General features: G+C 38.6%; 1 protein-coding gene across 2 annotated transcripts; it reads left to right on the forward strand.

The window, feature by feature from the left end:
- Positions 1–5,339: 5,339 nt before the first annotated feature.
- lpar3 (lysophosphatidic acid receptor 3) lies at positions 5,340–23,535 on the forward strand. Of its 2 annotated transcripts, none has more exons than XM_021599966.2 (3): positions 5,340–5,808; positions 6,664–7,421; positions 21,905–23,535. In XM_021599966.2, the coding sequence occupies exons 2-3, from the start codon at positions 6,680–6,682 to the stop codon at positions 22,243–22,245; spliced, it is 1,083 nt and encodes a 360-aa protein (XP_021455641.1). In that variant the 5' UTR covers positions 5,340–5,808; positions 6,664–6,679; the 3' UTR covers positions 22,246–23,535. The 2 variants fall into 2 exon arrangements, with proteins under 2 accessions (XP_021455641.1, XP_021455639.1); XM_021599964.2 differs by having other exon boundaries at positions 5,344–5,808; positions 6,667–7,421; positions 21,905–23,534.
- Positions 23,536–24,514: the final 979 nt, after the last annotated feature.

Genomic DNA, 24,514 nt, shown 5'->3' on the forward strand with positions numbered 1-24,514 from the left:
TCTATTTAATCCTCAGGTAAACTATAATATTTCACACGGAAAGGACTATGTTCAATAGGAAAGGAACATTTGTAAGCGTCCGCCTTCTCCCTTGCGCGCCAAAAGACTGATTTGATTCAGGTGGTCCTATTACAAAAACTCTAAATACTTTGTTTGTTTTTCAAAAAAGAAGTCTGAAACCTTGAATAAAGGCTGTTGACATCTAGTGGAAGCCATAGGACTAGCAATTTCGGTGACAGACATATATAGAAGCAATAGGTTTCCATAATAAGAGCCTGGGAGCTGAAGAAAAAACAATTCTGGTCGGATTTTCTTCAGATTGATAAATGCTTCACAAAGTTTAAGCAACAGACGCATCTCAACATCAACTGTTCAGAGGAGAATGTGTGAATCAGGCCTTCATGGTCGAATTGCTGCAAAGAAACCACTACTAAAGGACACCAATAATAAGAAGAGACTTGCTTGGGCCAAGAAACACAAGCAATGGACATTAGATCTGTGGAAATTTGTATTTTGGTCTGATGAGTCCAAATTTGAGATTTTTGGTTCCAACCACCATGTCTTTGTGACACGGTGTGGATGAACAGATGATCTCTGCATGTGTATTTCCCACTGTAAAGTATGGTGTTATGGTGTGGGGGTACTTTTCTGGTGCCGCTGTCTGTGATTTATTTAGAATTCAAGGCACACTTAACCAGCATGGCTACCGCAGCATTCTGCAGCGATACGCAATCCCATCTGGTTTGCACTTAGTGGGACTATAATTGTTTTTCAACAGGACAATGACCCAAAACACACCTCCAGGCTATGTAAGAGCTATTTTACCAAGAAGGAGAGTGCTGCATCAGATCACCTGGCCTTCACAATCTCCCGACTTCAACTAAATTGAGATGGTTTGGGATGAGTTGGCTCGCAGACTGAGGGAAAAGCAGCCAACAAGTGCTCAGCATATGTGGGAACTCTTTCAAGGCTGATGGAGAGGCATACCAGGTGAAGCTTGTTGAAAGAATGCCAAGAGTGTGCAAAGCTGTCATTAAGGCAAAGGGTGGCTTTTTGAAGAATCTCAAATATAAAATATATTTTGATTTTGATTGGTTTAAAACCTGTTGGGGCAAGGAGTCCCCCCCCCCCGTTCAGCTGAAAAGGTGGCGCAGGGAATTCAAAAATATTCTATAGAAATATTAAACTTATCACACATTAACAAGTCCAATACCTCAAATCAAAGATAAACACCTTGTTCATCTACCCATCATGTCAGATTTTTAAAATGTTTTACAGCGAAAACACAACATATATTTATGTTAGATCACCACCAAACCAAAGAAAAACGCAACCATTTTTTCCAGCCAAAGATAAAATCACAAAAGCAGGATAATAAATCAAATGAATCACTAACCCCTTGAAAATTTTCATCAGATGACAGTTATATGACATGTTACACAGTACATTTATGTTTTGTTTGATAATATGCATTTTTATATCCACAAATCTCGGTTTACATTGACGCCGTGTTCAGAAATTCCTCCAAAATATCCGGGGGATTATAGAAAGCTACGCCAGATAACAGAAATACTCATCATAAACTTTGACTAAAGATACATGTTCTACATATAATTAAAGATACACTGGTTCTTAATGCAACCGCTGTGTCAGATTTTTTTTAAACATTACGGAAAAAGCCTAACAATAATTGCAATAATCTGAGACGGCGCTCAGACGTAACCGCCATGTTGGAGTCGACAGAAATACGAAATTACAACATAAATATTCCCTTACCTTTGATGATCTTTCATCAGAATGTAGTGCAAGGAGTCCTGGTTCCACAGTAAATTGTTGTTTTGTTCCATAATGTCCAATACTAGTGTCCAAGTAGCTGCATTTGCTATCACTTTCAGCTCACGTGCCCAAAAACTGACTGCTGGTCCAAGATAACTCGCACGAAAACTTCCAAAAGATATATTCCAGGTCGAATAAACTGGTCAAACTAAGTAGAGAATCAATCTTCAGGATGTTATTATTATAAATATCCAATAACGTTCCAACCGGATCATACGTTTTCATCTGGGCCGATTAGAACAGCCGTAGCACCCACAGAGAAATGCGCCACAGCAAAATGGCATTCTGTTGCGACACTGACTATTTTCCCTCCCATTAGGTCAAAGTTCACAGCAAATGCTCCATTACACTTTCTACTGAATGAGGACAACTAGTGGAAGGCGTAGGACGTGCTTCCAGATTCATATCTTGTTGGGAAAGGAGGGGGCGATGACGTCAAAGTTGCCCCAACTTTCAGAATTTCACTCCTTGTTTGGAAGATTGCCTGCCCTATGAGTTCTGTTATACTCACAGACATAATTCAAACAGTTTTAGAAACTTCAGAGTGTTTTCTATCCAATAGTAATAATAATATGCATATATTAGCAATCTAGGACAGAGTTTGATGCAGTTCACTATGGGCACGCAATTCATCCAAAGTGAAAATACTGCCCCCTATCCTCAACAAGTTTTAACACCTTTTTTGGTTACTACATGATTCCATATGTGTTATTTCATAGTATTGATGTCGTCATTTTTATTCTACAATGTAGAAAATAGTAAAAATAAAGAAAAATCCTTGAATGAGTAGGTGTTCTAAAACTTTTGACCTGTAGTGTACCTAAGTCTTAAAATAGTGAGAGAGCTACCATTGTTAACTAAATGTTTTATATGTTTTAAATACATTTTGTAACGTTTATTGACCAAGTTGGAAAACGTATTGACATTGCCTTCATTAGTCAATATGGGGGAAAAGATAGCTATAGCTTTACCACCCTGTGTTAGTATGTTTTACTCACTCAAATAGTTATTTATATTATTTCTAGTTACTTCTATATTCATCTGTGTTAAATCTAGTCAAGAAAAGTCTAACTGAAAAATGTCAATAGTAAGATTCTTCGGCTAGCTATATCTGGAAAATGTAAATAAAATGTTAATATATCCATTAAAATGCTGTGTCATGTTGTTTTTGATAAGTGAGGCATGTTTATAAATACTTTAAGTGTTTTATGAACGGGAAAATAGAAATCACATTACATTGACTGCATAGAATTAAAACATTAACCTTTAATGTTGGTGTTATAGATAATAGTTGCAAACTGTAGAGTTGATTGCCATGAAGTGCTTAGCTATTAATGCTTTTTGAATGGGAAATAGATTACTTTACTTTGACTGCATAGAATTTATGCATATACATTTAATGTGTACATTATAGACCAGTATGACCAACTTATTTATGATGTAGAGGAGGGCTGTTAAAACCTCTCTCGCCAACAGCCAGTGAAATTGCAGGGCGCAAAATTCAAAACAACAGAAATCTCATCATTAAAATTCCTCAAACATACAAGTATTATACACCATTTTAAAGACAAACTTCTCATTAATCCAGCCACAGTGTCAGATTTCAAAAAGGCTTTACTGCGAAAGCACACCTTGCGATTATGTTTGGTCAGCGCCAAGTCACAGAAAAACATACAGCCATTTTCCAAATAAGGAGAGGTGTCACAAAACTCAGAAATAGCATTATTTACTTACCTTTGATGATCTTCATCGGAATGCACTCCCAGGAATCCCAGTTCCACAATAAATGTTTGTTTTGTTCGATAAAGTCCATCATTTATGTCCAAATACCTCCTTTTTGTTCACTCGTTTAGCCCAGTAATCCAAATGCACAATGTTCGAGTAATTAGTTCAGATGAAAAGTCAAAAAGGTCTATTACAGTTCGTACAAACATGTCAAACGATGTATAGAATCAATCTTTAGGATGTTTTTATCATAAATCTTCAATAATGTTTCAGCCGGACAATTCCTTTGTCTTTAGAAATTAAAAGGAACGCAGCTCGCTCTCGCGGCCGCGCGCCTGACTTAGTCAAACAGCTCTTATTCGCTCCCCCTTCACAGTAGAAGCCTGAAACAAGGTTCTAAAGACTGTTGAATGGAAGCCTTAGAAGCCTTAGTGGAAGCCTTAGGAAGTGCAATATGACCTCATAGACACTGTATATTGGATAGGCAAAGACTTGAAAACCTACAAACCTCAGATTTCCCACTTCCTGGTTGGATTTTTTCTCAGGTTTTTGCTTGCCATATGAGTTCTGTTATACTCACAGATATCATTCAAACAGTTTTAGAAACTTCAGAGTGTTTTCTATCCAAATAGTCTAATTATATGCATATTCTAGCTTTTGGGCCTGAGTAGCAGGCAGTTTACTCTGGGCACCTTATTCATCCTAGCTACTCAATACTGCCCCCCAGTCCCAAATAAGTTATTAATGAGCTATAACATGATCCTCAACTACATTTTTTTATCTGGAAAATGTTCAAAGGATTCAACCCTGTGGGGATCTTCATGCACCATTGACCTTAGTGAGAAGGTGGTAAGGTACAGGCCAATACTGGCCAATGGGGGAAATGGGGCTGTTACTTGCCGGCTATATACAGTATCAGCATAATTTTCAAAACATGGTTTGGCCTTTTGGCATATTCACTAACACTGGTATGGCAGAAGCACACTTTTGAGAACAGCCATAATGATTGACACCATGCTGTCATTGAAATAATGCATTTATTAAGATACCTAAATATGAGCTATTTTAATGCATGACATGAATGTGCTATAGATATACTATGGATATATCTCATTACCTTTTAATAATGCGGTTGGGACATGTTATAACACGTTCATGAAATTCTTGTGAATGTGTAAATAATGCATTAAGGATATGTAGTCAAAGTAAATCATTACCGTTTTGGTATTAATTATTTTATATCTGCTATACATTCACTCAAAATGGGATCTTATGTTGCCAGAGTTATTGGTCAGATGACTAAGTCTGACAAAGTGTGTGATTCATATGGGGATTTTTATGACTGAATAAGATGAGTCTGACTATTATGACAAATGCGATGTAATGTTGGCAATGAGCCTTGTCATCACACAATCTGCTTTGACAGGATGTTGTAGGAACAAGCTGGAACACAACCGTCTTTGGCACGTCAGGAAAGCTCACCAGGGAGTATATGTCAAGAGTCAGTAAAAAGAGAAGAATCAAATTATTCATTTTCCTTAGGTGGTCTGTAGTGAAATATACATAATACACAATTTTGAAGTGAAATACCAACCTTCAATTACCTTTATCTTATTTCCTTATTCTTATGAATGTTGTTTTAGTGGTGTATTGCCTCATGAGTGGCTGGTTAGTATTTGGCAGTGGCATTTGCCCTGAGGTGGGGGTGGTGTTTATACGTAACACTCTATTACTGATGTGTAATCTATTCAGTGTTTTTCCTGCTGGAATGTAGATATCCTCTGGACGGTTTTGAGGTTGTGTGAATACACTAACTAAACCAACCACCAACAGGTATTCTAGCTATGGATTTTTTCTTAGTCTTTTTTAACATGTACTTTTTAACCCAGACCTTCACCATTGAATATCATTTTCTAACATACAAGTGGAATGGTAGGCATGTAGGATAATTGTTTTAGCTCATGGCCCCATGTGGGAAACCACGCACATACAAAGGAATTATTTTTACTGCAGCCAGTGGAGTCGAGATATGAGAAGCTGTGCTGTGTCACACACCCTCTACGTCAGACTACTCTTGCCTCAAACTTTTCTCCCTCATTCCCTTCACTCACGGCTGTCACCTTCTCCTGTAAAGTTGCCCCGGTAGAATGAAGGAGGACATTCTTGAAATGAGTAGTAGAACGAATGAGAAATTCCGTTTACACAAAGGATTCGATAGAAAATATTTGCACAGGTAAACTTCACCTGGTAAGTCAGTTTTCTTAAATGCTATGTTTAGCGTACATTTGCATATCATTTCCGGCATGATCTATAAGACTTACTGTCTTTCAACCGCAAATAAATCAACTTTTTTTGCATTTGGAAATTCCATATTGTAACCAGAGAGGTCTACATTTTAAGTGTTGAAAGACGAAGCATTTATGGCTACACTATTTTTATTATTTTTTATAAATAACTAGACATTCCATAGGAACGTTGAATTACATGGCAAAACATTTCTCTTGATTGTACTTTGGTATTTTATTCTGAAGCTTTCTGTCATACTAAAATTGGTTGTTTCACAAATTGCATGATACATAGTCATTAGAAAATCATGGGAATACAGTCTGTTCCTGTAAGTTGTTATATGGAAGAGATTGTATCCATGATATCTGTAAAAGTCATACCTAATTGGTTTTGGCAGAGTCCATTGCCTATACTGTTGGAAAATATCTTCATAGTTGAAGCTCAGAATGTCTTTATCCTTATCTCACTATACCTCTGTAATGAGAAAATGTGTGATTAACCAGTGATTTATGCATCTGTTTCCAGTAAAATGGGTGTTTGACATGTTGATTGCCCTTTAAAGTTGGGTAATTTAATCTTTCTCAGTTCAGGAGTTATTTGGCCTTGGGAAAATTGGCACGGTACAAATAATGGGTTTATTAGAATTTTTGGTCTGGAGTTCTCATTACCGTCCTTGCACTAAATTAGCCCATATAGTTATACTGTGTAGACCTACCATGGATTCCAAAAGGTTGATATTTGTTAGAATGTTAAAGAGAAACCAATAAATAATGCTTATTTTTTTCTCTCTTTATATCTCTTGTCAACTCTCGTCAGCAGCCTTTCACTCAAGATGGCCAGCCAGAACAAATGCTACCATGATGAGCCAATGAGCTTCTTCTACAACAACAGCAACCAGACCAAAGACGACTGGAACTCCACACAGCTCATTCTGGTCCAAGTTGTAGGCTCCCTCTTCTGCTGCTTTATCCTGGTGTCCAATGCCATGGTCATTGCCGCCATCATCACCAACAAGAGGTTCCACTACCCGTTCTACTATCTCCTTGCCAACCTGGCCGCTTCAGACTTCCTCGCTGGAATAGCCTACGTATACCTCATGTTCAACACCGGGACGGTGTCCAGGAAACTAACCGTGAGGGGCTATTTCATTCGTCAAGGGCTTCTGGACACCAGTCTCTCAGCCTCTCTGGCGAACTTGCTAGTGATCGCCTTGGAGCGCTACATCTCTGTGATGAACTGGAAGGTCCACAGTAACTTGACCAAGCGGCGGGTGACCCTGCTCATCGTGCTGGTGTGGGCCATCTCTATCTTCATGGGCACCGTGCCCAGCCTGGGGTGGAACTGCATCTGCAACCTTCAGGACTGCTCCCAGCTGGCACCCATCTTCAGCCGGAGCTACCTGATTTTCTGGTCCGTGTCCAACCTGGTTTTGTTCCTGGTCATGGTGTCCATCTACCTGCGGATTTACACCTACGTCAAGAGGAAAACGGCGGTGCTCAGCCCGCACACCAGCGGCTCCATCAACCGCAAGAGGACACCCATCAAGCTCATCAAGACAGTCATGACTGTGTTAGGTAGGCTTGAGGCCATCGGATTCCTCTCACATTGTGTCAATGTGGGAACTTCAAATGTGTTTCTGAGTAGTACTGAGTCCTTTATGAAGGACTACATTAAAAAAAAGTCATTGATTGGACCCATCAGAATTTCACTGTTGGGAAATGTAGTCCTTCCTAATGTCTGAGTAACACTAGTACTCTGTACTCTTAAGTAGCAGAACATTTGATAATTTCATTGGTTCTTAAAGGACTTTCCACATAAGCAGTTAGACACACTCATAAGCTTGTCTCAAAGGTTATTTAGCTGGTTGAGTGTGGAGAAAGGTAGGGAAAGCATTGTTGCTGACAAAAGTGGATTGTAATCTACATTTCCAAGATAGTGGGGAAAATCCTGATTAAATTAACTCAATTGAGGTTTGAGCAAAATGTTATGGTCAAGGCCTTCAAAAAAACACTTCAATATATCCGACATTGTGAGATAATTTGGCTGATATTGACATCATTTTTTAAGTGATCTTTGTTTGACCTGGGTGTTGGTTTAAAAAGTGGACGGTTGTACCATGAACCTCAAAGTTTGCTGTGCAGTTGTGCGTCTTCAACTTGGGCTGCAGTTACTTAGCACTTTATTCAGCACAGAAGCATATTATTTGCTCTGATCTGTCTCCGCTTAATAACAGTGTTCTCCACTTAGGATCACTCATCTGTGCACGTGTCTAAATCACTAACAAAGAAAAGTCATTTCAACTAACATCATTAGAGCATGTGTCGATACTGATAGGGTCGAAAGAAAGGCAGAGCTGCTCTCTAATCAGCTTTCTCTAGTCAAATCTTACCTTAACATTATAATTATTCAAAATACTGATGACGGATCAACTCCTAGAGTGATATTACCACCTATATGGCTGCAAATATTGAGTCAGCTTATTCTAATGCTTACCCACATAATGAAATATTACAGTAGCCTATTAGCGAAATATACAGTGCCTTGCGAAAGTATTCGGCCCCCTTGAACTTTGCGACCTTTTGCCACATTTCAGGCTTCAAACATAAAGATATAAAACTGTATTTTTTTGTGAAGAATCAACAACAAGTGGGACACAATCATGAAGTGGAACGACATTTATTGGATATTTCAAACTTTTTTAACAAATCAAAAACTGAAAAATTGGGCGTGCAAAATTATTCAGCCCCTTTACTTTCAGTGCAGCAAACTCTCTCCAGAAGTTCAGTGAGGATCTCTGAATGATCCAATGTTGACCTAAATGACTAATGATGATAAATACAATCCACCTGTGTGTAATCAAGTCTCCGTATAAATGCACCTGCACTGTGATAGTCTCAGAGGTCCGTCAAAAGCGCAGAGTGCATCATGAAGAACAAGGAACACACCAGGCAGGTCCGAGATACTGTTGTGAAGAAGTTTAAAGCTGGATTTGGATGCAAAAAGATTTCCCAAGCTTTAAACATCCCAAGGAGCACTGTGCAAGCGATAATATTGAAATGGAAGGAGTATCAGACCACTGCAAATCTACCAAGACCTGGCCGTCCCTCTAAACTTTCAGCTCATACAAGGAGAAGACTGATCAGAGATGCAGCCAAGAGGCCCATGATCACTCTGGATGAACTGCAGAGATCTACAACTGAGGTGGGAGACAATCAGTCGTATATTGCACAAATCTGGCCTTTATGGAAGAGTGGCAAGAAGAAAGCCATTTCTTAAAGATATCCATAAAAAGTGTTGTTTAAAGTTTGCCACAAGCCACCTGGGAGACACACCACACATGTGGAAGAAGGTGCTCTGGTCAGATGAAACCAAAATTGAACTTTTTGGCAACAATGCAAAACGTTATGTTTGGCGTAAAAGCAACACAGCTCATCACCCTGAACACACCATCCCCACTGTCAAACATGGTGGTGGCAGCATCATGGTTTGGGCCTGCTTTTCTTCAGCAGGGACAGGGAAGATGGTTAAAATTGATGGGAAGATGGATGGAGCCAAATACAGGACCATTCTGGAAGAAAACCTGATGGAGTCTGCAAAAGACCTGAGACTGGGACGGAGATTTGTCTTCCAACAAGACAATGATCCAAAACATAAAGCAAAATCTACAATGGAATGGTTAAAAAATAAACATATCCAGGTGTTAGAATGGCCAAGTCAAAGTCCAGACCTGAATCCAATCGAGAATCTGTGGAAAGAACTGAAAACTGCTGTTCACAAATGCTCTCCATCCAACCTCACGGAGCTCGAGCTGTTTTGCAAGGAGGAATGGGAAAAAATGTCAGTCTCTCGATGTGCAAAACTGATAGAGACATACCCCTAGCGACTTACAGCTGTAATCGCAGCAAAAGGTGGCGCTACAAAGTATTAACTTAAGGGGGCTGAATAATTTTGCACGCCCAATTTTTCAGTTTTTGATTTGTTAAAAAAGTTTGAAATATCCAATAAATGTTGTTCCACTTCATGATTGTGTCCCACTTGTTGTTGATTGTTCACAAAAAAATACAGTTTTATATATTTATGTTTGAAGCCTGAAATGTGGCAAAAGGTCGCAAAGTTCAAGGGGGCCGAATACTTTCGCAAGGCACTGTAACTCAATTGATTGTCAAGCAATCAATGTACATAATGTATTTCAGTATGATTTAAATATATAGGTATATGTAGCCTATACTGTATTTATCTTTTAATGCAGTCATCTCAGTTTTAATTTCAGGCATATTTTTATCCTTTGCTTGTTTGTAACAATTGCAAAGACATTCACAACTTTGTTTTTGTAGTTATCGGTGGTCACAGACAGATGGACAAACATCTTGATTCTAAGTTTCGTTTAGTTTATTCGGATCCCCAATAGCTTTTGCCGAAGCAGCATATATTCTTCCAGGGGTCCACACAAAAACATAAAACACGACAAGTAACAAAACACCAATACACTGATAGACAAGACCAGTCACACAAATGTAAAATACAATGATATACAACGATATACATATATAGCGGAGATCTTCTCTATAAAGTGATGCGGGAGGGCAAAAAGCATCTAACGATGCACTTAGCTGTTAACAAAGCTACTACGAAGGTTCCAACAATGAACTTAGCCTTAAGATGCTCTTGGGAATCAGGGCCCAGGTCTCCCCTGTAAAAAATATATTCTGAACTGAATGACCTCAAATTCCTGCATAAATGAAGGTAAAAAAAAATTGCAGATCAGTCTACAAGGGCTTGTTTTCAACATGTGTGTGAATAGCAAACATACCATAAATGTGCGGTCCTAAACATACACATTTGCACATGAGCATGCACATCCCAGATAAGATAATGCGGGCCTCTGCTGGTAGGTGTGTCGGAACAGGATATGTTGCACTTAAGACAATAGTTGAGCACACCCACCCTCTCCTTAGCATGGCTCCTCAGTACAGGTCAGACGAGTTTGATTGTTATCAACTCGGCCAGTAGGTGCTGCTGAATTTTCTAAACATCAACTTTTTGTATGTTCCAGATAGCATATTTACAGCTCTATGTTGTGCTAGAAGGAGTGTTTTCTTATATGATGTCCTCCTGCCAGATTAATCGCCCCCCAGATAGGCGTGGAGGAAGCTGACTCGCTCTCTGTACAGAGTGTCTTCAAGACTGCTCTATGTAATTATCTCTCGCACAAGGACACACACAGTCACACACTGGTTAGGCTGCCAGGCATCTCAGCCGAAACCGCCCAAGACTGCACGGTCTGCGGCTTTCTCAGAAGAACCCCCAAAAAGAACCTATACTTTCAGGGGGTTTTCAGGCAGCGTGCAATTGCTTTCAGATGCAATTGTCCCCATTAAACTAGCTGTTGTGCTCTTATGTCTTCAAGTTTCAAGTCAAGCCTACCGTTACGTTATTCTGAGGTGAAAGACTCAAGACGCTAGGGAGTGTGTCTCATTGTATTATTTTGAGCCTGCTGGAATTTACCCACATTATAGGCATGGGTCATTTGACGTTGTGTGTTACCCAATCACTTTTGTCATGATACAATTGTCTCTATCCTAGAGCAATTTGGAAGAATTGATGCAATTCTCCACATTCCATCTGTGAGTTGTTGTTCGATAACATTGTGATGCAGAAAGTCAACTCAAGATTGAAAAATAAAAACTCTATTGTCAGTATCACAGTTGGGAATACAGTAGGCAGCAAACTGGTAGAAAAAACGTAACAAGCTTCTAAATATGCCTAAAATGTTCATGTGAAAGCATTATCCTATGTGACAAAGATAAGAACATGGGAGAAGTATGAGAGAAAGTGAGGAAAGGAATGGGAGTTTAAGAAACAAGTACTCAAGTATATTACTGGGGCTGTAGGAAGAAAACAGCTCTTGTTAGCTCATGTTTCAGGTGAATAGAAATCTGTTCTTTTGTGTTGACTAACACTGAATTAGTGACTGGATAAACCTGTCCAGACTTTTTCTGGGGCCTCATTTATAACCGCTGCATACATTTCACATTAAATATTGTGTGCGCACGTACAAAAATATTGATGTCTATAAACTTAAATAATAAATAAGCATGTTCCCTGTAATCAATCAGATCCATGGTGAAAACTCCACCTGAAAAATGCCAATCATTCACCTTTTATGGTGACAATAATGCCCTTATTTGCTGTATACTTTGGAAGTATTGGAATTAGGCCAAGGCAGTTTCTAAAGGAACTAGCAATTGTGAACTTCATAAAAATGTCTGGAGGTGTTGGCAGAATGTTTAAAACTTTTACAGGGACATATGCTATATCTGACAGTTTCTGAAAGAAAAAAAATATTGCAAATTGTTGTGGACCTGAAAACAGATGGTTTGAATTAAATAATGATTTGCATTTACTTTTGCACCGAACCTAAATATGCTGCACTGCCTGCAAATTCTGAAACATTGTATTGTTAGTATGTCTACTGTATAAAAAATAATAATAAAAAAAAACAGTAGGCCTACTTGCAGTGGTAGCCTACACACTTCAAAGCAAAAGATCAACTGTCTGTTCATCTGTAAAATCTATACTGTATATTATAAACCACGCTCCCATTTGGATAGAGAGGCTATTATTTCAAGTATTTTAGGCAGTAGGCACAATTCAATGAGAGATGCACAAGGCAATTTGTTGTAGGCTAAAGTTTCTTCAGGAATATGAACCCATCAATGTCAGAAAGGGTGGTGAGGAATGTATTCTGCAATGGTTATAAAAAAATATGTATTATGTAGGCCTATTATGTTTATAAATTAAATATTGTTTACTTGAGACATTTGAAATGACAGTAGGCTATTCAGAAGTACAGTAGTCTAAAAAAAACTAAATGGAAAAGGTGAACCGTCTGTTCGCATAGAGAAAAATACTTGAAATTGTTAAAATATTTACAACTGTAAAGTGGGTCCAATGAAATGAGAGATGGGACATTGTAGGCCTAAGGCTACTTTGAAAATATGAAGCCATCACAGTCAGTAAGGGTGATGAATGTATTCTGTCATGGAAATTAAATAGGAAATATATGCCTATTTCTAACTATTTCAAAGACGCAAAGATACAAAAAACAATATTTTCTCTTCTCACTAACGCAAAATGATTGCATCTTATTATTATATTTACCTTTTGTTATGAATAAGTGTGTCATCATATTCTTAATTTGCACAAAAAACTAGGCTACTTGCCTGCTTGTATTGCAATACTTCAACCACTAGAAACTGTTTATGCATGGTCTGAACTTTTGCGGGAACTAAAGTTTGCAGGTAGCTAAACAAATTCTCACATAGAGTTTGGTTATAAATGCCAACTTTTGCCTGAAATCTGATGCATGCATGTTTTGGAGTATATTTTGTACTCAACGTTTATAAATGAGGCCCCAGGGGCGGGTGGGTGTGTCGAAAGAGTGGGTGCAAAACCGCAAACTGGACATACTATTTGTTGCCACTCAAGGCCGTTTTGCATGGCTGATTGGACTTGGACGACGAGTCGATAAGCCGGCGACTAGCACACCAGTGTTGTATTGACGTGCCTGCCGACCTTTATTTATTGTTATTTAACTAGGCAAGTCAGTTAACTTCTTAAGGTATAGGGGGCAGCATTTTCACTTTTGGATAAATAGCGTGCCCAATTTCAACTTCCTGCTACTCATGCCAAGAATATTAGATATGCATATTATTAGTAGATGTGGATAGAAAACACTATGAAGTTTCTAAAACTGTTTGAATCATGTATGTGAGTATAACAGAACTTATGTTGCAGGCAAAACAAGGACTAACCATTCAGATTTTAAAAAATGTGCAGGTCACTGTCTATTCAATGTGCGTTCATTGGGGAACTATATTTATAAGGCACTTGTTTGCAGTTCCTACCCCTTCCACTGGATGTCACCAGTCTTTGGAAAATGGTTGAGGTTATTCCTTTGTGAAATGAAGAAGTATGGCCATCTTGGAACTGGGTAACACTGTTGAGAGTTGCCCAAGACTTGAAAAGTAGCGTTGGTTTGTTGTCTTCCTGTATTGAACCCAGATAGACCTGTCTTCAATTTGATCGATTATTAACGTTTAAAAATACCTAAAGTTGTATTACAAAAGTAGTTTGAAATGTTTTGGCAAAGTTTACAGGTAACTTTTGAGATATTTTGTAGTGACGTTGCGCAAATTGGAAGCTGTTTTTTCTGGATCAAACGCACCAAATAAATTGACATTTTCGATATAAAGGACGGAATTAATTGAACAAAAGGACCAATTGTGATGTTTATGAGACATATTGGAGTGCCAACAAAAGAAGCTCATCAAAGGTAAGGCATGATTTATATTTAATTTCTGCGTTTTGTGTAGCGCCTGCAGGGTTGAAATATGCTACTCTCTTTGTTTACTGTTGTGCTATCATCAGATAATAGCTTCTTATGCTTTCGCCGAAAAGCCTTTTTAAAATATGACATGTTGGCTGGATTTACAACGAGTGTAGCTTTAATTTAGTATCTTACATGTGTGATTTAATGAAAGTTAGATTTTTATATAATTTTATTTGAATGAATCTGTATTTTCCCTGGTTTTGGCCAAGTGGGATGCTAGTGTCCCCTATCCTAGAGAGGTTAAGAACAAATTCTTATTTTACAATGATGGCCTGCCCCGGCCAAACCCTCCCCTAACCAGGACAACGCTGGGCCAATTGTGCGCTGCCCTATGGGACTCCCGATCACGGCCGGTTGTGATACAGCCTGGGATTGAACCAGGATCTGTAGTGACACCGCTAGCACTGAGATGCAGTGCCTTAGACCATTACGCCAGGTGCTTCCTACTAGGCAGATGTACCACAGTTGTGTCGCCGGCAGTAGCTAACTTGACAACAACAACAAAAAATCACCCACATGATTTTATTTCAAGTAGGATAGCAGCCTATACAATAAATAACTTATATTGATAACCATCTAGATATCAATTCATACATACAGTACCTTCAGAAAGTATTCACAACCCTTTACGTTTTCCACATTTTGTTGTTACAAAGTGGGATTAAATTGTAATTTTTGTCAACGATCTACACAAAATACTCTGTAATGTCAAAGTGGTAAAACATTTGGGGGGAAAAATGTGCTAATATATCTTGATTAGATAACTATTCAACCCCCTGAGTCAATGCATGTTAGAATCACCTTTGGCAGTAATTACAGCTGTGAGTCTTTCTGGTTAACTCTGTAAGAGCTTTCCACACCTGGATTGTGCAACATTTGCCCATTATTCTTTTCAAAATTCTGCAAGTTCTGTCTAATTGGATCTTGATCATTGCTAGAGAACAATTTAGGTTTTGCCATTTGTCTTCAAGACAATTTTAAGTCAAAAACAACAATGGGTTAACTGCCTTGTTCATGGGCAGAACGAAAGATTCTTACCTTGTCAGTTCGGGGATTCGATGCAGCAACCTTTCGGTTAATTGCCATACCTTTCGGTTAATTCCCATAAACAATTTAATCAATTTTAGAAAAAGACTAACATAGCAAAATGTGGAAAAATTCAAGTGGTCTGAATAATTTCAAATGCACTATAGATATACAGTTGAGTCCGGAAGTTTACATACACCTTAGTCAAATACATTTAAACTCAGTTTTTCACAGTTCCTGATATTTAATCCTAGTAAAAATTCCCTGTTTTAGGTCAGTTAGGATCACCACTTTATTTTAAGAATGTGAAATGTCAGAATAATAGTAGAGAGAATGATTTATTTCAGCTTTTATTTCTTTCATCACATTCCCAGTGGGTCAGAGGTTTACATACAATCAGTTAGTATTTGGTAGCATTGCCTTTAAATTGTTTAACTTGGGTCAAATTTTTAGGGTAGCCTTCCACAACCTTTCCACAATAAGTTGGGATAATGTTTGCCCATTCCTCCTGACCTTTTATATAGGATTGAGGTCAGGGCTTTATGATGGCCACTACAATAACTTGACTTTGTTGTCCTTCAGCCAGTTTGCAACACCTTTGGAAGTATACTTGTGGTCATTGTCCATTTGGAAGACCTTTTTGCGACCAAACTTTAACTGACTGATGTCTTGAGATGTTGTTTCAATATATCCACATAATTTTCCTACCTCATGATGCCATCTATTTTGTGAAGTGCACCAGTCCCTCCTGCAGCAAAGCAGCCCCACAACATGATGCTGCCACCCCCGTGCTTCACGGTAGGGTAGGGATGGTGTTCTTCGGCTTGCAAGCCTTCGGCCATGATGTCAAGCAAAGAGGCACTGAGTTTGAAGGTATGCCTTGAAATACATGCCAGAAGGTATGCCAGAAGTACACCTCCAATTGACTCAAATTTTGTCAATTAGCCTATCAGAAGCTTCTAAAGCCATGACGTAATTTTCTGGAATTTTCCAAGCTGTTTAAAGGCACAGTCAACTTAGTATATGTAAACTTCTGACCCACTGGAATAGTGATACAGTGAATTATAAGTTAAATAATCTGTCTGTAAACAATTGTTGGAAAAATTAATTGTGTCATGTTCAAAGTAGATGTCCTAACTGACTTGCCAAAACTATAGTTTGTTAACAAGAAATTTGTGGCGTGGTTGAAAAACGAGTTTTAATGACAACAACCTAAGTGTATGTAAACTTCCTTACTTCAACTGTATTATACACAGTACCAGTCAAATGTTTGGACAGATGTACTAATCCCAGGGTTTTTCTGATTTTTTTTTTACTATGTTCTACATTGTATAATAATAACTATGAAATAACACACGTGGAATCATGTTGTCTCCAAAAAAGTGTTTAACAGATAAAAATATATTTAATATTTGAGATTCTTATATTTGAGCCACCATTTACCATGATGACAGATTTGCACACTCTTGGCATTCTCTCAACCAGCTTCATGAGGAATGCTTTTCCAACAGTCTTGAAAGAGTTCCCACATATGCTGAGCACTTGTTGGCTGCTTTTCTTTCACTCTGCGGTCCAACTCATCCCAAACCATCTCAATTGGGTTGAGGTCAGGTGATTGTAGTGGCCAGGTCATCTGATGCAGCACTCCATCACTCTACTTCTAGCCCTTACACAGCCTGGAGGTGTGTTTTGGGTCATTGTCCTGTTGAAAAACAAATTATAGTCCCACTAAGCACAAACCAGATGGGATGGCATATCGCTGCAGAATGCTGTGGTAGCCGTTCTGGTTAAGTGTGCCATGAATTCTAAATAAATCACTGACAGTGTCACCAGCAAAGCACCCCCACACAACCTCCTCCATGCTTCACGGTGTGAACCACACATGCAGAGATCATCTATTCACCTACTGTGCATTTTACAATGACACAGCGTTTGGATCCAAAAATCTCAACTTTGGACAGATTTCCGCCGATCTAATGTCCATTGCTTGTGTTTCTTGGCCCAAGCAATTATCTTATTTTTATTGGTGTCCTTTAGTAGTGGTTTCTTTGCAGCAATTTGAACATGAAGGCCTGATTCACACAGTCTCCTCTGAAAAGTTGATGTTGAGATGTATCTGTTAGTTGAAGTACTATTTGAAGCATTTATTTGGGCTGCAATTTCTGAGGCTGGTATCTCTAATGAACTTATCCTCTGCAGCAGAGGTAACTCTGGGTCTTTCTTTCCTGTGGCGGTCCTCATGAGAGCCAGTTTCATCATAGCGCTTGATGGTTTTTGCGACTACACTTGAAAAAACGTTTGAAGTTATTGACATTTTCCGGATATGCTGACCTTCATGTCAGTATATAATGATGAACTCTGATGGACTGTCATTTGCTTATTTGAGTTGTTCTTGCTGTAATATTGTCACGCCTTGGTCTTAGTATTTTGTGTTTTCTTTATTATTTTTGGTCAGGCCAGGGTGTGACATGGATATTTATGTGGTGTGTTTTGTCTAGGGTTTTTTTGTAGGTTATGGGATTGTGGTGTAGTATAGTTGTCTAGAAAAGTATATGGTTGCCTAGAGGGGATCTCAATCAGAGGCAGGTGTTTATCGTTGTCTCTGATTGGGAACCATATTTAGGCAGCCATATTCTTTAGGTGTTTCGTGGGTGATTGTTCCTGTCTCTGTGTTTTTTTGCACCAGATAGGGCTGTTTTGTTTTTTTCACATTACGCTTAGTATCTTTCGTTATTATCTTTATTAAAGATGTTTCTAAATAACCACGCTGCATTTTGGTCCTCTCCTTCATCGGAAGAAAACCTTAACAAATATGGACTTGATCTGTTACCAAATTGGGCTGTCTTCTGTATACCATCCCTACCTTGTCACAACACAACTGATTGGCTCAAACACATTAAGAAGGAAAGAAATTCCACAAATTAACTTTTAACAAGGCACACTTGTTAATTGAAATGCATTCCATGTGACTACCTCATGAAGCTGGTTGAGAGAATGCAAAGAGTGTGCAAAGCTGTCAAGGCAAAGGGTGGCTACTTTGGCAAATATAAAATATAAAATATGAACGGTATATGAATAGGAAAGGTGTGTATAGCAGTAGTTATATAGGATGAGCCTTGACTACCTTACAGTAAATACATATGAAGTGTGTAAAAACTGACCTTTTGAAATAAAGTAAATTCATCTCGAAGAGATACAGTGCCTTCATAAAGTATTCATACCCCTTAACTTATTCCTTATTTGTTGTGTTACAGCTTGAATTCAAAATGTTTTTTTTTTTTTATTCTCAACGATGACAAAGTGAAAGCATGTTTTTGTATTTTTGTTTTTGCAAATGAATATGAAATACAGAAATGTCTAATTTACATTAGTATTCACACCCCTGAGTCAATACTTTCTATATGCACCATATGTGCTCTTCTTTGCGAGGCATTGCAAAACTTCCATGGTCTTTGTGGTTGAATCTGTGTTTGAAATTCACTGCTCAACTGAGGAACCTTACAGAGTTGTATGTGTGGGGTACAGAGACGAGGTAGTCATTAAAAAATCATGTTAAACACTATTATTGCACATAGTCCATGTAACGTATTATGTGACTTGTTAAGCACATTTTTACTCCTGAATGTATTTAGGCATGCCATAACAAAGGAGTTGAATACTTATTGACTACACATTTTTTTTATTAATTTGTAAAAAAAAAAAAACATAATTCCCTTTGACATTATGGGATATTGTGTGTATGCCAGTGACAACAAATCTAAATGTAAGCAATTTTAAATTCAGGCTGTAACACAACAACAACAAAAAGTCAAGAGGTGTGAATACTTGTTGAAGGCACTGTATATCTCCAATATCACTAACATCTATCATTTAGGAAATGGTGCAAGGAGAATGCAGGGAGATATGGCATCACCTGGCTGGAGTTTTAATGTTATTTATTTTTGACCATTTTAATTGAAAACAATCACAGTGATGTACTTCATTGTTACCCAGAAATTATTTAATATTGAGATCAAAATGGCTGCATTGGACGCTAAAGTGTTTTCTACACTGTTATGGTTACAGTCATCTCTCATGACAGATATAAACAGCTAGCCAGGTGGCATTCACAATATGTGATATTTGACTAAAGATTTTGAGGAGCATTAGGTTAGAAGAAGCCCCCCATACAGGTAGCTGTAAAATCATCTCAAAAATTCACACCGAGATTGGGACCTGATTGTGCTTGATGGTTGCTATTTAGGCACACGTGCATAAACTTAACCCCTATGCTTTGATTCATCATCCTTGTGTTTCTGTGGAAAGGAAGAAGGCTAACATTCATGATAGCCATTTCACTGTAATATGTGGGACCATTTATGGATTTAGACTGAAGCAAACAGAACTGCAGAACTCATTCTGCTTCCCTTGATGTATAGCCTGCCATATATTTCAGAGGTTAATGAATGCTGCTCAACTGAAAGCTCACATGTGCTAGAAACATGCCCGCTTCCCAACCCAGATGTTTTTTTGTTTTTTTGAATATTTCATATGAAACACCCATGGAACCCCACCATTTCTTTCTGCCTGCTCCTTGTATTTTAGTTGGTGACCTTGTATTTTTGAGAGAGAAGGTGTGGCTCATATTCCCTCCCTCTCTTCTCTCTTGTGGAGAACACAATTGTTGTTTTTGTTCTACTGAGCTGAAGCAGGGTTCTGGAGAAGTATTGGCAGAACGGACAAGCTGCTACATGTCCTAGAAAAGCTCCCTAAAATCCCTTAATCTTGCCGCAACACGCTCTGCTGTCGGTGACTAGCCTAGATACATACTGGTTGGGATTTCACGTTGAATGAAAATTCAGACAAACATTGAGTGTAGTGTCTGAGACACAAAGATTGAAAATTATAATTTATTCTTTGGTCCGTCGGTTTTCCTCTAACTTGTACCTGCTTTCCTCAGCCTCCACCTCTCTAATACTTTTAGATTTGTGAGAAGTAGTGAATGAGTGCACACCTCAGGAGAAAGGAGATATTATTGGGACAGCATCCTATCCCTCATTGCCTCTTTTCTAACTTGAATCAAGCATTAATTATCTCTTTCAATCTATGCACCCAAGTTCAACAGCCGTCTTCAGTACGATAAGCTGTTGCTCAAGTCCACTGAATGACACTGAATGAGAATGAGTTTTCAGTCACCTGACTTGTTGAAATAAAGTAAACAGATCTCCAAAAGAGATATCTATAATACATCTAGGGCTCTATTTTCATCTGGAGTTAATTGCCAAAGCTTTATTAAAATATAATTTTCGCAGCAGCAAAACAGTGAGTGGACAGCTATGTAGGCTATTACATAATTTTAGCCAGCTACTGTTCTTATTTTGGATATGCATAAAAAACTCTCCATGTAGGCCATATGCCCATCATGGAACGAGAGATGAGATAATCTGGTGACACTTGAATTTAGAAAAATATAAGTTATTTTCCTGTAACAATTGCTAGTTTTCCATTTCGTTTGATAAAAAAACAAGCCCTTAGTAGGTTACCCTTACCCTACTCAAGCAAAAGCTTGTTCAACCGCAATGCTTTTGGTGTCTTTCTTATCCTGGCCATGCATTAGCCAAGTAGCCTATCCATAAAATGTTTCTAAAGGGTCTACTCATGAGGCTTTCATGCTTTTGCATTATTCATAATTCAAATAGGCCTACCTGCAGGGCATACTCCATTCTGTTTGGATCTATCCCCAGTGCCTGTTGTCTGGTTACCAAAAGTGCGCTCCTCCAAACACAGGCTATTCACATTTTCAGTCCTATAACACCATATCAACGGTAGGTCTCTAGGCTATATCTTGCTTCTTGAGAACATACAATACAATTTAGCGCAGTGCTTAAAGGCCAATACTATTTGAATCCAATTACAACAATGCTGACTGTCAACACTCAAAACATATTGAGCAAACACTGGATGTTTTTTTTCTACTGTTGCTATCACTGTAGCCTATGCTATTTAATACATAATACTTGAATCTTACCCTTATTTCCTAAACTGTATTATCAATCCACAACGGACTAGGATGAGAATATTCCATACCCCCAGACAAATTGGAGTTGATGACAACAAAAAGACTAACACATGCAATATTAAGCCATGGAATGCCTTGATTGGCCAGTGACTGTCCAAGCCCTGGTCACACCTACAACTTGTTTATGCATCAAAACCCATCCCTTTCGTGCCACCACCAGCTTTTGCGCTCATAATAACTGCTGTGAAAATAGCACTAATATTTCTGACCCACCCAGGGACCTGTAGCGCTACCGCCAGCGCTTAGATTTACCATTACATTAGGTTTGATAAAATATAGCCCCTAATCTGTAATAACATTGGAGATGTCTCTAATATTCCTAATAATCTCATCTCTAATGATGATAAAGATATCAACAACTTTTGACCTTAATAAACATGTTGGCTGGAGTTTTACTGTTATCTATTGCCAGGGAAGGAGAGTTGTGTAATAAGTCCAGTGTGACTCTGGCAAATAGTATATATTATATTTCTAATAATCTCTAATCTATTGATCGAATCTCTAATGCTTTTGGATATATCTCAAATATTTTGAAATAATATAATATATTTTATCATCTTTAATATTGTCTTTCATGACAGGGGCGTTTGTGATCTGCTGGACGCCGGGCCTGGTGGTGCTGCTGCTAGACGGCCTTCATTGCCAGCAGTGTGAGGTGATGCTCTTTAAGCGCTGGCTCCTCCTGCTGGCAGTACTCAACTCGGTCATGAACCCTGTCATCTACTCCTACAAGGATGACGAGATGTGGACCACCTTCAAGAACCTGCTTCGCTGCGTGGGCAATGGCACCCGGCGCCAGCGCTCGTCCAGGGCCAACGCCCGGCCCCTCAGCTCAGCCCAGGAGACGGGCACCACGCCGCAGACCTCTGAGGAGAAGGAGACCACCAAGGGCTCTGACGCCCAGGAGATGCTCAAGGCCTGAACCAAGACCTGAGGCAAGCAAGGCCGTTGTGGGAGTGTCTCTACAAGTGGATGTAGAGAGACATATAAAGACACAGATGGGTCTTCTATGGTCCAATGTTGTCTTCAGTGTAGCTGACTGGTTTAAAGGGCAGCTCAAACTGGGTCTGGACCTTAGTGGAGGATTCTTAGAGGAGTGAAGGGCCATCCCTACTCTGCCCAATATGGGATATTAGCCTGCAAACTAAGGGGGCGACTACAGTATATCCAAATGGCTGAAGAAAGATGTTGTGATATGAAGTAGACAGTGGTATAATTGTACATTTCCTGTTTTTACCTCAATAGTTTTTTTAAGATCTTGAAAAGAGTAACTGATGCTTTTTCCACCGTATAACCTTTAAGTCTCATGGATTTTTTTCATCAGGGTATTAATCTTGCCCTTATTTCCTTTTGAAAACAAAGTACTGTACTTGACGAAATAGCATTGTTCTTAATACATCATTGTACTATAGTACTAGGCTTATTAGGGGTTAAAGATGGTTTTCAATTCTCATTGTTCATATTTTTGATACACACAGGGAATCATAATCTACTGTATTTGGCTGCTAACATCCCTGAATGTTGTGTTAATTAATTGACAAATTCCTTTCTAATGGAAGGAAAATGTGTGAAACTAGAATCGATAGCACTAGTCCCAATTTGCTCCCTTCCCCTTGCTCTTGTCCCTTACCTTAAAATGTTTGCAGATCTGAAGTGTCAGTGTAGTGGTGGAGAGTCCACCATTTTGTGTGCCTTACAATCTGCTAACATCGAAGGATTCGGGCCAATGGGTTAATGAGGGACGATTTTTGGAAACATGTCAAACTTTTCTAATGTCTAACTGCCCTAGATACACAGTACATGGCTATTGGCACAACTGTCATTATAAAGGAAGACCATTAAATCCTTTGACAGTTAGTGGTCCATGCAGTACCCCAAAAGGAAGTCATTTCTTTTGCCAGATATATCATCAGTACAGCTGTCACTCCCTTTAACACTACTACATGTACAGTGCATTGACTTTTTTCAAATTTTGTTGTTACAAAGTGGAGTTAATTTCATAGTCTTTATTTTTCAATGATCTACACAAAAAAAAATATATATTAATGTAAAATTAAACACGAGTTCAGTGCTTTCAGAATGTATTCACACCCCTTGAATTTTACACCTTTTGTTTTGTTTTGTTTGTTTTGTTACAAACTGGGATTAAAATGGATTTAATTGTCATTTTTGTTTGTCAATATACACAAAATACTCTAATGTCAAAGTGGAAGAAAAATTATAACATTTCTAAAAAAGTTAATGAAAAATAAAACACTAATATATCTTCATTAGATAAGTATTCAACCCCTTAAGCCAATACATGTTAGAAACACTGTTGGCTGCGATTACAGCTGTGAGTTTTTCTGGGTAAATCTCACACCTGGATTGTGCAACAAAACTAGGTTTTCCACTAGGATTTTGCCTGTGCTTAGCTCCACTCCCTAGTCCGATTACAAGCATACCCATAACATGATGCAGCCACCACTATGCTTGAACATATGGGGAGTGGTGCTCAGTAATGTGTTCTATTGGATTAGCCCGAAAACATAACACTTTGTATTCGGAAAGAAAATGTATTGCTTCACCATGTTTTGCAGTATTGCTTTAGTGCAGGGGTATTCAACTCTCACCCTACAGGGTCTGCTGTTTTTCTGTTCTACCTGATAATTAATTGCACCTACCTGGTGTCCCAGGTCTAAATCAATCCCTGATTAGAGGGCAATAATGAAATATTCAGTGCAACTGGCATCGAGGTCCAGAGATGAGTGTGATGGGTTTAGTGCCAGGATGCATGTTTTGGACTATTTTTTATTCTGTACAGGATTCCTTCTTTTCACTCTGTCAATTAGTTGTGGAGTAACTACAATGTTGTTGATCCATCCTCAGTTTTCTCCTATCACAGCCATTAGACTCTGTAAATGTTTCAAATTCACAATTGGCCTCATTGTGAAATCCCTGAGCGGTTATCTTCCTCTCTGACAACTGCGTGAAGGACGTCTGTATCTTTTTAGGGTGTATTGATACACCATCCAAAGTATAATTAATTACTTCATCATGCTGAAAGGGATATTCAATGTCTGCTTTTTTCATTGTTTTTTCATAGGTGCTCTTCGTGAGGCATTGGAAAACCTCCCTGGTCTTTGTGGTTGAATCTGTTTTTGATATTCACTGCTCGACTGAGGGACCTTACAGATTATTGTATGTGTGGG

Source organism: Oncorhynchus mykiss, chromosome 4, assembly GCF_013265735.2.
Source record: "Oncorhynchus mykiss isolate Arlee chromosome 4, USDA_OmykA_1.1, whole genome shotgun sequence".
Lineage (NCBI taxonomy): Eukaryota > Metazoa > Chordata > Actinopteri > Salmoniformes > Salmonidae > Oncorhynchus > Oncorhynchus mykiss.